At 40.8% G+C, this 15,801-nt stretch overlaps 1 protein-coding gene across 1 annotated transcript in view; it reads left to right on the top strand.

Moving 5' to 3' along the window:
• Positions 1 to 11,710, top strand: part of C3H1orf87 (chromosome 3 C1orf87 homolog) — a 93,228-nt gene extending 81,518 nt beyond the window's left edge. Inside the window, exons 9-11 of the mRNA XM_003411050.3 lie at positions 1,345 to 1,424; positions 5,141 to 5,348; positions 11,550 to 11,710. Coding sequence (XP_003411098.1) covers positions 1,345 to 1,424; positions 5,141 to 5,348; positions 11,550 to 11,710 — 449 coding nt within the window. The remainder of the gene's footprint in view (positions 1 to 1,344; positions 1,425 to 5,140; positions 5,349 to 11,549) is intronic.
• The last annotated feature ends 4,091 nt before the right edge of the window (positions 11,711 to 15,801 follow it).

Genomic DNA, 15,801 nt, shown 5'->3' with positions numbered 1-15,801 from the left:
AAAAGTGTGGAATGATGAAAGCAGAGACCAGCAATAAGTCTTAGCGGATTTCAGCAGAAGGTCTCCGTGTCTTTTTCCTGCATGCTATGAAAACCTCTTTTATTCACAGAGGCAGTTACTGGGTGGTACAAACAGTTCATGTACTTCACTACTTACCAAAAGGTTTGAGGTTTGAGTCCCTCCAGTGGTGCCTCAGAAGAAGGACCTGGCAATCTACATCCAAAAACTAATCCTTTGAAAACCCTATTAGGAACAGTCCTACTCTGACCCACATGGGGTCACCATGAATCGGAACCAATCCCATGGAAACTAGTGGTTGTGGTAGGTTCACAGAGGCAGTGGCCTGCTGCAGGTAGCACCTGGGTAACAGAATTCCCTGGTTTGGGAATGCTGCTCATACCTCTTTTCCTCCAGCATCTCAGACCATTGAAAGGAGCAAGGAAGGAAGAAGAAAGGGGTTGTGCCTGCCTGCATGGAGAGAGGGGCAGAAGTGCTTGCTTCTCTGTTAAGAGGCAGGACAATGGGAAGCCCCCCTGATTTCAGGGCCTTTCTATCGGCCACTATCTCTGCTTCTCTGCAACTCTCTTCTCCACACCCACCCACCACCACCACCTTTGCCTGGAGAAACTCCTATTCATCCTCAGGTCACCAGTTTAGGTGCCACCACATTCATTCAAGAAGCCATCCCTGATCGGCTACCACTCCCACCCGTGCCACAGAAAAGGTTTAAATACTTTCATATTTCCCCATATTTTTCCTTTGTAGTATTTATGTTTGGTGTGGTTGTTCATTGCCATCAACTTGGCTCTTACTCATGGTGACCTTATGTATAACAGAACGAAATGTTGCATGGTTCTGTGCCATCTTCATGGTCATTGTAGGTTTGAATCCGTTGTTGTGGCTATTGTGTAATCCATCTCACTGAGGGTTTCCCTCATCTCACTGAACTTCTACTTTACCAAATATTATATCCTTTTCTAGGGATTGGTCTTTTCTGATGATGTGTCTAAAGTAAGTGAGCCAAAGTCTCACCATCCTCATTTTCAAAGAGCTTATGTTATTTATGGTAGTTTGTAAATAATAATGTTTCATAATTAAGTTCTACTCTGTCCTATAGGGTCGCTATGAGTCGGAATCGACTCGACGGCACTGGGTTTAATTATTTAACCTCAGCCTCTACTATGTGGGCTCAGTCAGGGCAGGAACCATGTCTTTCTTCTTCAGCAGTGTGTCCTCATCACCTAACACAATGCCAACCATATAGCAGAGTCTCAATGTTTTCTTTGCCTGGATGTATAAGAAAAGACCGTACTAAACCATTCCATTTTTTTCTCTTTTACTCAGGAAAGAATGAAAAGGAAGTTGCTGCCACTCCAGTGGAGCCTGAAGTTCCCAAGATGTCTCAAAGCAAAACTGAACATATGGTATGCACCTGGATAAATGGGGCTCAGGCAAAGTCTTCACAGATCCTTGGCCTGCTATTCTCTGATGCTGGGTGGGGTCCTCCCCTCTGAGTTTTTGGTTCCTACCCAAGCCCTCTATGTCAGACTGATTTTGATTTCAAGGCTCTCTCCAGGCACAGAGCTGAGGCAGAGGAAGCCTAGAGTGTGGGTTGGTTCCTGTCCTAGTTAGCTTGCCATTACTTGGTGAAGGGCTTGCCACCTGCCCCAGTAAACTGAACAGGCAGCATCTACATGGGTGTCCTTCCAAATTCTGTGACCAATCCACCAACTGCCATCAAAATAAGGCTGGTATGAGGCCTATTTTGACATCTTAAGTTCAGCTTCCAGAAACTGAGGGTGACCTTTTCCCCAGACATCACACTTTTAAATGTAATGGGCTCTTTGATTAAAAAAAAAAAAAAAAAAATCTGGCAAGCATTTGAAATATGTTTTAATATTCCCAGCACTTAGCCAGGAGAAGATGCAGACAGAATTGAAAAACAGCCTGAGTTTCTCTGTTGTTGTTTTTTAAATACCCGGATTAGAACATAATTAATCTCAAAATGATGGGAAGCCTCTTCATGCACTTCACACTTTGAAATATTTTAGAAAATAGTATCCATTTCGGCAGGCCTCTTGCCATGCAGGAAACAACAGCAAATGCTTTTCTCCTTGAGTGTTAAGTCTGTTGTGAATAAGATTATAAATAAATAAATACTTTGCTCTTTTATTTTGCTCGTTGTTGGAGGATTTTACTGTATCTCTGCAAGAACTGATTCTTCTCATATTCCTTGCCCCACTTTTTTAGAAAGGGGTATTGAACTGAAGCACAGGGTTGGTAAAGCAACTGTCCTGTGGTCCAATAGAAAATCATTCACTCATTTACTTATTCATTTAGTAAACATGTCTTGAGAACCAACTATATGTCAGTCATTAACCACATTCTGGGGATACATCAAAGATACTCCCACAGGCCAAGCCCTCCAGGTCTCTGGTGGAGGAAACAGATCATCAAACAGACAATTATAAAATCCAGGGATAAGTGCTTTGATAGATAAAGGGCCTACAAAGAATCACCCTTTGCCCACCTTGAGGCTGTCAGGGAAGGCTTCACACAAGAAGTAAAATATGAGCTGGGTTTTAAAGCATGTGTAGTAGTTTAACTAATCAAGGAATAGGTGGCAAAAAAAAAAAAAAAAAGATGTTTTATGATAGAGGGAACAACACTATGAAGTCATAAAACAGCTTTTTTTTTCCTCCCCCCCCGAAAATTGCATGGTTTTACATGGCTAGAGAAAAAGATGTATATGCAAGACTTAAAGAATATAACGGTGGGGAGATAAGCAAGAATGAGAATATGAGTGGTCTTATTTGCCAAGCAATGAATTTGGACTTCATTCTGACACAACGGGAACGAAATGTCATAGGGTGCTTTAGTTTGTTAGATGAACCTAATTCAGGTCCATACCAACCCCCTTTCATTTGTTTTTAGTGGTTAAAGAAAGTGGTATACTGTCTGCAGAAATATAAAGCTATTTCAAATTAATTTCTCGGGACCAAGGGCATTTTCCTTTGTAGTATTTATAGCAGCGGTTGTTGTTAGTTGCCAAAATTATACACCAAAATTTGCGGAAATGTACACTTATCTAGAATATCTAAAGCTTTCAACAGATTTTTCAAAGTGGTCCAAAGCTCTAAAAAGTGTAAGAACCACTATTCTAATTTACTTTATGATAACTACCCATTTTTCCCCTAGTTGATTTACCAAAGTAGAATTATTTTATATTAATCCCTTAAAACTCACTGGTTGTTGGTTATCCATGTGGGTACAATTTCCTATAGCATTTGATTGTTTCAAACAAAAGAAATTTGTTCTTCACGTTTGCCAGCAGCAGCTTAATCCATGTTTGTAAACAAGCTCAAATTTGGCTTAGTACAATTACTATTCTTTAGAGCCATGGGATTTTCACAGTTTATGCATAAGAAGTTGATGACAAAGATACAGAGTTGGAGAAATTCAGGCAGTTTAAGTTAGAGGAGCACAGATAATGTACAAAATTAGAGGCAGGATTTTATGGTGTGTTTTTGGTTTGTGGGTGGGTAGCTGGTATAGTTGGGTTGCAGTTGCTCTTAGTTAACAGAATCAACTCTACTAGCTAATTTGTTGCAGGTTACCATCCAGTTGACTCTGATTTATGGCAACCCCATGTGTTTCAGAGTAGAATGGCACCCCTGGAGTTCTCAGTGGTTGTGATGTTCTTGAAATAGGTCACCAGGCCTTTCTCCAAAGGTACCTCTGAGTGGGTTGGATCCGCCAGCCTTTCAGTTAGTAGCTGAGTACTTGAGCACTTGAATATTTGCACCACCCATAGAGGAGTATTTTATAATACCTAAGGGCAGAAACGCAAGAATGAACTAAAATTAGGGACTCAGGCATCATCCCAGCTTCCTATATGTCTTGTCTCTTCATTCCGTTGTCAGCTTTGTGTCCTCTCTCTCAATCTCTCTTACCAGGCCAGCGTTTTCTCATTTCCAGTACACAAAATAGAAAACCTGTTAGACTTCCAACCTCTCACACAGAGAATGATTTCCATTTCTCTATTTCTTTGGCTTTATTTCTCATGAATAAGTCCAAAATTCCTGGACAATGGACTTATTGACTCATTCTACCTAGATGTCCAGCTTTGAAATATGTATTCAGGGACAGATTGCCCAATAAGCAAGGTACACATAGGTCTACTTGCCCTTACTTACTAATCTATAGTGTACAACTTCACCTGTTTCTCACCACATCAAATTGTGAACTACAGATTAGTAAGTAAGCACAAGCAACCCCATGTGTACCTTGCTTATTGTAAGCCTGTGCTTATCTTGTTTATCAGCTACTCCTCCCCTAGCTGTATTTAGAACATGGCAGTTCCCTCCACAAACTGGACCATTGGCAGGAGGGAATTCCTGGAAAAGTGAGGCTGGGCATATCAAACAATAGATGTCCACTCTTTACAGGGTATGTGGCAGAATTCTTTATATGGCATCCAGCAGAGGCTCATTTGTGTATTCTAAGAAAAACACTTATTGCACCTCATATTACATACCGGCCAAGATGAGCTGGATATACCCCCTGTGTTGTGTCTTCCATTTACTGTGTGATGTGTAAGTTGCTTCCACTCTCTGGGCCTCAACTTCTTCTGTTAAATGAACAGGTCCAACAGAACTAAAGATGCTGAATGATGCTCTATACTAGGCCCATGAGCCGAGGATAACATTACTATTGTTCAGCCACTCTTTGGAAAGAATTTCACACTCATGATCCACAAATTTCCCTAACAAGAGGTTATAAGCATCACCTGGAGCCTAACCCCTATGAGTCCCACTAGTACAAAACAGAGTGGATCATTATGAAATGTCCCCATCAGTTATAGAACTCCTTGGCTTGTGCAAGTCAGAAATGAAAACTAAATAAATGTCATGATTTCAACCTTTCCTTTAAAACAAACTCAACATAATAGTTTATATCCAGCAACACTTGGCAGATAGGTCCTATTGCCCTGTGGATTTGAAACGCATCCTCTTAGCTTTACAAAGCCAGACCTTGCAATAACTCTTGCTAGCTGTGTGGTCTCATCGTTGGCCAAAAGACTGGAGAAGCTCTGGGTGGTGAATGTGTTGCCAGTGAGGTGTTTGTGTTGTTTTGGTAGAAAACGCCAGAAGAGGAGCCGCAGCCAGAAAGCCCTCCTGCTGATACTTTGGCCCGGGAAGATCCTCTGAGCTCTTTGAAGATCAGACCAGTGTCCCAGCCTTTTGTGGATCTCGACATGAAGAATGACCCTGAAGAATGTGAGGCGTGGATAGACAGGTTCAGGAAACTGGAAAATGCACTCTACTTGTGTGATCTGAGTAACACAGGTGAAGTATGAACTTTAAAGCAGACATACCTTTCTATTTGTGTTCTAGTTTAAAAGTAGACAGCTCACTTTTTTTTTTCACTTATTGAATAAATATAAACTGTATATAAGGCATGTGCCTGGCACTGTGCTAAGTGAAATCAGGAAATTAAAAAGTTGAATCAGACACAAATCCTCCCACCAGGTTGCTTATGGTCTTTTCATGTTTTTGATCCTCCCTTCACTCTACTTTTTTTTTTCACTCTACTGCCAGAGACTAGTTCACAATTCATTCTTCTAATTCGGCTGATTAAGATACTTCAGGGACCCCCTGCTGCTAACAGGATAAACTCCAAACTTCTTTGCAAGGCAAAATCTGGTTCCTGTCCTGTCTCTTCTCTTACCATTGCTATTCTCTTGACATATCCTACCCAGTCATAATGAATTACTTGCCTTCCTACACCTGTACTTTGCTTTCTCATGTGTCTGTGCCTTTTCTTACCCTGAGCTCTCCACCTAATTGGTCAGTCTTTCCTCTACCTAACCCAGTCCCTGCCAACTCCCCATTTTGCCCACCTGTCTAATTAATGCCTAAGCATCTTTTAAGCTTGAACTCAAGCACTGCTCCTCTGAGATCCCCTGATTACCCTAGACAGATCTATGCCAACCTTCATGTGGCTTCTAATGGTTCTTTAACTTCCATTATCATATTTGACGTATTTTTTTATTTGGAAGTTTATTACTGTCTCACCAGTAGACCATATTCCTTTTTTTTTTTTAATCTCAAATACCTTGAACAATTCTGTTCAACATTTTTGATGGAATGAATAAACAAATGAATGTAGATGAGTAACAAATCCAAGATGAAAGATGATAAATGCAATTAGAGTGTACATGCTATGTGGGCATTCAGAGAAAGGAGAATTTGTTCCTGGTAGAGTGATCTGGGAAGGCTATATTAATGTTAAATTGATCATTACAGATAAAATGCAGTTTGCACACAAGAAATGAAATAGAGGGGCCTTTCGGGTAAAGGTGCAAGGTTAGTTAAGCAGGGTTTTATGTGTAAAGCTCAACGCAAGGAGTTCTGTTTGGATAGAATATAGGGGCTGTTCAGAAAAATATTAAATGCTGAAGGTGGGAATATAGAATGGGTCTAGATCTTGGGAGATCTGAAATGCCAGATCAGAGAACTTGGACTTAACTGAGAGTTTCTAAGGAGGAGTGTGCCATGACAAATCATACTGCAGAAAAATTCTTGAACGACTGTGGTGAGAATGAAGGAGAAACTGGAGGCAGTGAAAGAGAAAAGTGTCTATTGCAATGTTCATGTGAGGGAGAACAAAGTCCAGAACTAGGTCAGAGACCTGGAGAATAAAGAACAAGGGGAAGATACAAAAGTAGATGGACTGAAGCTGTTGTATTTAATCAGATCGTGTGGTTCATGAACAGTTATCCTACCCACTCTCTCTTTTAGTTCCCTCCAGAAGAAGTAAACATACAGCAATAGTAACATCCATCTGGTCATTCTCTGCATAGGCGTGCTTGTTTTTCTTTTTACTTTGTTTTTAATTGCTTTGGATTTCCAAAGAAACTCAATTCTAGACCACATGATGTATACTACTGTATAAGATCAAAGGACTTTTGATAATTATACCAAAGAAAGAAAAAAAAAAAACTACAATTTTAAATGAAAAATTCATCTAGCTGAATTAGAAAAGTTTTTGTTAAATATGTGTTATGAGCCCAGCACTGTTCTAAGGCTGGATCAGGAGGAAAACCAGAAAGGATGAGACATGGTCTGTGGCCTCCAAAAAACTTACAGTCACTTTTAGATAAGACAATAGTTCAATGCCAGTTTTTAAAACAAAAAGGCAGCATATGATAAAGTTTTATAATTGAAGGCACAAATGAGTATCAGAGTCCAGAGGAAGCTTACCATCTAATATGGGCTGGGATATTCAAAGAGCACTTGATGAAGAGGGAGAACTTGAGCTGACCCTTGAGGAGACAGTTGGATAGTTGGGTAGGGCATTCTGGATTGGAAAACATCTGCAAAGATTTGAAGGTGGGAACGAGTATGATGAGGAAGAGAATGAACACAGACTAGAAGCTTATGTCGTATTAGATAGTAAAGCTGAGACCCTCCTGTGACTCCTGAGGGCTAGGGTGGGGCTCTGTTCTCTGCTAGGTATCCATCAAACATTCAACCAGAGGAGAACACAATGAAAGCTGAGGTGGATTGTTTAGAGGAGAGACTGGAGAAGAGATCAACAGGTTATTGAAATAATCCTGTGTCTAGATATTTAGATCAAGCCTATGAGATATGAGAGTGGTGATAGGGTTACCAAAAAAAAAAAAAGGAGATAGAAAAGACATGAAATGATGAGTTGTGATGATAGATGATGGATCATAAATTTCATTGCTGAGACACTCCCTAAAGACTCGGACCTCTCTCATACTTGTGAACTGTTCTGGGGAAGAACGGAGTTTTGTTGACTTTGGAGCCGGATTCCATTAGACTCGGAATGACTTTCCCATGACCTCCTCGCTATTTATGCCTGTTTTCTCTGTTTCTATGAAATTCATTAGTTCCTTAACAGCCAAGGAATGTGTTAGCCAGATCTGGGAACATCTACAACTGTCTTTAAAGAGGAAAAAGGATTAACTGAGGTCATTTTGTTGGTTTATTAACCACAGTATTTAGCAAATCACCATGGCCCCATTCTAGTGCTGAGCAGATGATACCTACTTTGCCCACTGATGAATCACTCCTCTTTATTATGTGAGAGGAAATATGTAGGCCAGGGTGTTCTTCATCCAGGGTGAAGGCAGATCATCCATCATCAAATCAGCGTTTCTGGGAAACTGTTTTGTGCATATTCTCTAATGGAGGTTGTCAAGTAAATATCCTTGGGGAGAGGGAAAAGGAATGGCAACCAGGGGCAGATTATTCAATAGGCAAGGGAAGCATTTCACGTGTAAAATTGTGCACTAAGATTAGTAAGTAAGCACAAGTAAGCCCGTGCTTACCTTGCTTTCTGAGTCATCTGCCCCCATCAGGGGTTGTACATTTGAAAAGAAGTTTCAATTCTGTAGGAATGTGCTGTGGAGTTGGAAGAGAGACAGATGCTAACCATACCTAGAAGCAAAATCTTTGATGTGGTGAACAAATGTGAAATTGTTAGCTACAGATGATCTAGTAAGCAGGGTAAGTACTGTGCTTACCTTGCCTATTGGATAATCCTCCCCTGGTGGCAATGAATAACTGGTCATGTTTTCTAAAGAAAGAAGAATGATTGGGATAAATATTGGGGCAATTGGTGGATTTGGAATTTTCTCAGTGAACTAAAGTCTAGATAGAAAATATTTTAGAGTTCGAGGAGACTCCACCAGTTGCAGAATCCTAAAGGCCAGTAGCTTATAGTCTCTAGCCTGTTTCCCCACCTATAATATAGGATAATAATAAAATGTACTTCCCAGATTTAAGAAAGGATCAAATGAGATAAGAGATTTGAAGTTTTTTGTAAACTGTAAAATGAAGTGGATGTTAAAGACATTCATATTATCATTGCTTTTATTTTGATTTTGATGGCAAAGTGAAGGGCTTTATAACACTAAGATGGATTGTAAGGGTAATTTTATGCAGCTTTTCTGGGCCCCCCCAATGACAAAGTAAATTGGACAGATACAAATTTTAGTCAGTGGTCTTACATTTGACGCTAGGAAGCTCTACTAATGGTAAAGCTTAGAAATTAATAGAAAATACCCCACAGTGGTGATTCTTAGATGTATTTTGTAACAATACTCTTAACTTTTAATTAACATACAGCTAAATTTCATTAATGTAATAATTTATTAAATTATTAATAAATACATGATTATTAAAATATAGTCTTATATATTTTAAATAATATTTATGATATAATTATTATAAATATCCTATAATAATACCTGGCATCAGTGACTGCTTACTAGTACTGGACACTGTGCTAAGCAGTTAATATTTTTTTAATTTTCCCTGTTTTGCAGTTGAGGAAACTGAGGCTCAGAAAGTTAAAGTAACGTCCCTGAGGTCTTACAGTCAGAAACTTAACTCCAAAGCCCATGATTTATGTTTCCAGAGGCAGGGTATGGGAGAATGTCCAGAAGGATCACACCCAGGCGGGGCTGAGGGCAGTCACCCAATCCAAAGAACTTGAAAGATGCACTTGGCCAACTTGAAAGAAAGAATTATGTGGAAGAAAGGATCAACATTTTAGTAGGAGAGATAGACAAACCAAACAGGATAAGATAGGATAGGGTAGGATAGGGTCCGGACAGGGTCGGGATAGGATAGACATTAGGACCCCACCTGTATATAGCAAATTGTTAAGAGCATCCATTAAAGAGTAGTTCTCAGGGGAGCATCACACCCAAGCCTTTGCACATTTAAATACAAATAGTTCTTAGTAGCTTGAACAGAGATGGCAAGAATCTACCAGAGCATCACCTCAAATGAACTAGTAGTGGCTTTCTACAAAATGGACAAGGGACCACCTCTGGATTCTTTGAGAAAAAAATGTTACAATCACTATTGTGGTTTGTATGGGTACAGGAGAGTAGAAGAGCAACATGCCAGCAATACATCTTTCATTTCTTTAAAAGATATTCAAAAGATTTTATTGGCTCCTGTGAAAACCCTGGTGGTGTAGTGGTTAAGAGCTACAGCTGCTAACCAAAAGGTCAGCAGTTTGAATCCACCAGGGCTCCTTGGAAACCTTATGGGGCAGTTTTACACTGTCCTATAGGGTCGTGTTAGACGGCAGTGGCTACAGGGTCGTTATGAGTTGGAATCAACTAGACGGCAATGGGTTTTGGTCTGATTGACTCCTGTGGTATAAACCATATCAAACCCACTGCCATCAAATCATCAAGTCAACACTGACTCATGGAGACCCTGTAAGACAGAGTAGAACTGCCCCCATAGGGTTCCCAAGGCTGTAATCTTTATGGAAGCAGACTGCTTCTCCCACAAAGCAGCTGGTGGGTTCAAACTGCTGGCCTTTTGGTTAGCAGCCAAGCTCTTAACCACTTCGCCACCAAGGCCCCTTCTCCTGTATCATAAACCTTCATAATTCAAGGAACATATTTGGGAAACAATATGACCCCTATTTTTAGCAATCTCTTCCTCCTCATTCTATAATGTGAGTAGTGGTTAAATGCATGGACTTGAGCAACCCTGAGCATGTGACTTACCATCTCTATGCATCAGTTTCTTCCTCTGTAAAATGGATTGCTGTAGGATTAACTAAGTTAATATTGGTAAAATGCTTGGAGCAGAGCCTTGAGCATAGTAAATTTTATATAAGTATCAGTCATTATTGTTATTTTTATTGCACTATAGTTAATTCTCTGTATACCTCATCTCTCCAATTGGTCGGGGAGCTTCCTGCGGTGACAGTCCACTTCTCTGAATTTCTCTATATTCCCAAGTGCAGTATGTGACACATATAAGCCCACAATTTGGGGCTTATGGATGAGTTATTGATCTTTGCGATGCTGTACACCTTGTTTAAACTCTTCTCACCGACCATTGAAATCTAACCTCAACATGGGAAAAAGCAATGTTTTCAAGCAGACTGGCATTGGTATTGGTATACAGAATGGGTAGGTACCAAAGAAGATCCTTTGATGATAAGGACCACCATCTACATTATACAGATTCAGGCTCTGAGCCGCGAGAAGCTATGCGATTTACCTATGATCACACAGCAAGCTGGAGAGAGTCACAGTAAACAGCTTTCCAGAAATGCATTAAAATGAGCCATTTAAATCTCGCATGTTTAGCAACATGTTTGCATACTTCAACAAGATAAAAATAAACCAGAACAATTAGAAATTGTTTTTAGCAGGCACCCACCTCTTAAAAAAAAAATTAGCCTCTGAAGTTTTATGCCTGCAAAGAACAAGCTTAAATAGCTTTCGAATTTATCTGCGGGTTTTATTGGACCCCATCTCCTCTCTCCCCTAAAATCACCCCCAAGTTTCCCCTGAAATGTAAAATGTATATCCAGCACTGTAAATATGATTTTTAGGGTGTCATCTGATTTTTAAGAAACTTAAATTTTCAAAATATTACCATTTTAGTGTTTACTTGGCAGCCATTCAAGCTCATATGTTTTCTCTTTTTTGTTTTCTCCTTCTTCTTTAAAAACCTTCCACCCACCCAACCCCATCATAGGAGCCCTGGAGAAGGAACGAGCCAGACGCCTCATTCACAACTACAATCTCATTTACAACCTGTCCCTGAGCCCTCGGAAAATCGACCAGGCCTTGCGGAGATTTCGTTCAGGAGAAAATATGCTCTTGGAGCCAGCACTTCGGTACTTAAAGGAACTGTGATAACAAGCCCATATTGTGCGGACAGATGTTCCCCTTATCTCCCTTTTCGCCCAGACACGTGTCTCTCCGGCCTGAGCATAGCGGTGGAGGCATTGTCAGAGTGGACGCTTCTGACTTGAACTTGGTTTCTGGCTATGAGGCTGGATCATAAGCAGCTCAAAGTGATCAGAGGAAACCAGGTTTTCTCTTCCGATGTGCAAGAATCCAATTACTTTAAAATCCCCTTCTATTTCAATCAGGTTTATTATCATGATAATTACATTTTTTTTTTCTACATTGCTGATCAAACTGTGTTTCTGCAAACCCGCAACTCCATATGGTAAAAAATGTGCTAGATGTTGTCAGCTCCCAAAACTGTCTGGCACATAGTAGGCCTAAATACACTGTTTCTGGCTGAGTAAGTCAGTCCTGTCCCTAGTTGCCATTCTAGGAGGGCTCTCCCATTATAAGGAAAATAAACGTATTAGCAAAATATCACCTTAATGCTAAGCAGTAGAAGCAGAATCCCAAATGAGGTTTTCTGAACAAGCCCAGTGTTTTCTCCAATACAAAACTAGCCTGTGTTACACTGTCTCCAGGGATATTTTCCAAGAGTACTGGGTAGAAGATTTGAAGGAGTATTTGCTCCCTCAGGGCAGGGAAATCTGGTGCAACCTTCTACCAGTTCCCATGGTTCTTCTATCCTTAACCTGCTCCCCGACTTTGTACCTCCCACACAACACACACAAGCACATCACACCACACAGGTAATGTGAGCTTATGGAAGGAGCATTGGCCTGGGGCTTCAGAGGCAAAGGTGTTCCCAGCACCATCACTAACACTGGATGACCTAGATACTGACTTTCAAACTGGTGTGGGAGACAAGATAAAGGAGTCAGGTCAAGGGAAAAATCAAACAGAAAGGACAATCATTTTATATAGTAAGGTGCCTCATGAAATCATATGAACAAAACCTTAAGAACAAAATAGTTTGAATCCATAAATCATCTTTAAGGGCCTTCTAGGAGCCCTGGTTGTGCAATGGTTAAGCACTCAGCAGTTAACCAAAAAGTTGGCAGTTTGAACCCACCCAGTGACCACGTGGAAGAAAGACCCAGTGATCCATTTCCATAAAGATTACTGCCTAGAAAACCCTATGAGGCAGTTCTACTCTGTCACCTGGGGTCACTATGAGTTGAAAATTGACTTGACAGCACTTAACAAAACAAAAAAACAAACCAAAACCCCTTGCTGTCAAGTTGATTCTAACTCATCGCGACCCTATAAGACAGAGAAGAATTGTCCCATAAGGTTTCCACGGAATGGCTGATCGATTCCAACTACTAACCTTTTGGTTAGCAGCCAAGCTCTTAAACCACTGCACCACCATGGCTCCTAACAACAACAAGGCCTCTTAATCCTGACATGCTTTAGTTTATGATCCTTGAGTTACCAAGAAAAATGCCCCTTGAGGCAGAAGGACCACCCCTTTATCATCCTAGAACTCTTAAACCTGCTAAACATGAGCGTAGTAAGACATGGAAAGTCAGAAATGGATTTCTCATGCCAACAAAAAACCAAGTGAGGAAAATTGGAATATTAGATCAAAAACGTAATATGCATTGGGCAACTACTGTGTTGCTGAGAATTTGACATATTTGCTTCATCCAACTGTGAGAATTCTATAATGCAGGTTTTACAGGTCCGTTTCACAGATGAGAAAACAGAGGTTCAGAGAAGGGAAGTGTAAGAAAGCTGTTGGGTTGTTCCAGTTAATAATTGGCAAGAGGGCTAGGGCCTCAGAAGGTCCTGGTCAGTTGGATGTAAGACCTAAGCATGTCTCAGTGGCTGCAAGTGGGTTGCAGAGGGAGTCCGGGTAACAGGAGACCCTAGACATGAAGATGAGTTTATTAGAATAAATTATGAGGCCCTGAATTTTACCTTGCCAATTTCTTTATATCCACATCAGTATGGTTCCTGATACACAGCTTTAGCACCCACAGTTATACAAGTGGGGGGGGGCGCACCATTTGCATAGAACAGAGCATGAAAATTGCCCCAGGAGCTGTGTGACTACAGACCACGTATAGCCTGTGCTCACACAGTGTTGATTGAATGAATACATCTGTAGTGGGGTAACCATGGCTAAATCTAAATCCACAGTCACCCCCACCCACACACGCACCCACTACTTCTATGGAGAGTAGAACAAGAACAGGCTGGAAGAGTAGCCAAAATCCAGCTCTGGCACTTAGTAGGTTGTAGCCTTGGAAAGTTGCCTAATCTCCTTAAGCTTCAATTTCCTCATCTGTAAAATGGGAGTAACTGGATCTATTTCACAGGAAAGTTACAAATACTGAAAGCAGTGCCATTTGCATGTAACAGAAATGTATTGTACGTAATAGAAACGTATTTTTCTTATGCCCCTTCCCCTAGCTGCTGAGCATGCAGGAAGCTTCAAAAAAAAAAAAACACTTTGAACAATGGTCTGTGTGAAATGACATAGGGAGGTCGGGCTGCTACTACAGCAAAAACAAATTTTAAGATGTATCTGCCTTCTACAGCAAAATGACAATTGCCTTTGGATCATCTCCTGTCTGGAATTCTCTACTACTTTCCCCCCAAAAGTCTGTGTATGTGGCGGGGAAGGGGGGAGTGATGTTCCTTTGCAAGCCTAGCACATGGCTAAATACTCATCAGTTTTTCTCTGAGTGAATATTAAAAGAACCAAACTTCAACTTGAGTCACAGAGAAGAACTTAGCTATCAATGTGACAATGAGGAAAACCACTGGACAGAAACAGGAAAATAGTATGAAGTCATTAGTACCTGTACTTCAGATTATTGTTATGACCTCTATGCTAGGATTTCACCATGGTTTGCTTATGGAAAATCTGTAACTTTTCTTTCAAATCAATGGTGTTCTGTGTGCTCCCCATGGCTTGTCATTGTGAACTAATAAACACTGCATCAAGAAAGCATGGCGTCCATGATCTTAAAGAGTTTTTTTTCCAGCAAAACCTTTCTAAATAGGTGTTTACATGTAGTTGACTGGTCAACCTCCAGTATGCCCTGGAGAGATTTGATGTGAACTGTGGCTGCCCCAACTTTCCTAAAAGTCTCAGCCTTTAAAGATAGAAAGAACACTAAAGACATAACCAAGACTGGATCTCATCGGCTGGGTAGGTTCCTTCCCAGCTGTGTGATCCTGAACAATTCACTTAACCTTTCTGCACTAATACTACCTACCTCATGGGGTCATTCATATAAAACGAGATAACGTGTGCAAGTTGTCCAGTACTACGCATGGCATAGACATGCTCCATAGGGGAACTAGTTTGTTATTTTGTTCTTACATAGTATTTCACTTTACCCTATTCATTGGGCTAAATCTTTAAGTGCCTTCGCCAGGTATAGGCACCTTTAAAGCCAACAGTTGGCTCAAGTGTGAGGTCCTGGAAGGCAGAAACCAAGTCTTCCACATTCCTGTTCCTCATTCTCTCACGTGCACTTACTCCTCATACAAGCCAACTAGGTTGGCGTTACTTCCTCCATTGTACAGATTAGAAATTGAAGCTCAGGGAGTGACAGCAAACCCACAGAATTCTCTTTAGTATGTATGGTCTGTCTCCTCCACGAGTCTGGAGTTAACTCCAAGCCACAGCCACGGTCTTTCTCATCTTTGTCTTCAAAACAGAGCCCAGATTCACCACCAAGTGGGCACCTGGTAAATGTCTGTTGAATGGAGCCCCCACACGAACATTTTGAAAACCCAGCAGCTTTCTGCCTCTTCTAGCTCCCTAAACTTCATCACAGCCTTTGGGGACTGAAATAAAGGATGTTTTCAGGGCTCTTTGGCATGGGGTGTTCACACAACCAGAAGCACAACTGTAGAGATGGTGCCATCCAAAGAGTTTGCTAAGTGCTTGCTGACTCTTCAGAGGAATTTCCCAAGATCATTAAGAGAAACAATAACAGGGTTTGATATTCTAATTGGGATCAGAAATTGGACAGCTTTGGAGCTGGCTAGAGAACCGTGAAGGTCTGAAAACAAATGCTTGCCTTTCTTCTCTCCCTCTCTTTCCTCCCGCCTCTTGTAAGAGCCTCTCAGCT

This window comes from Loxodonta africana, chromosome 3 (genome assembly GCF_030014295.1).
Source record: "Loxodonta africana isolate mLoxAfr1 chromosome 3, mLoxAfr1.hap2, whole genome shotgun sequence".
Lineage (NCBI taxonomy): Eukaryota > Metazoa > Chordata > Mammalia > Proboscidea > Elephantidae > Loxodonta > Loxodonta africana.
This window is presented reverse-complemented; position numbering and strand designations above follow the sequence as displayed.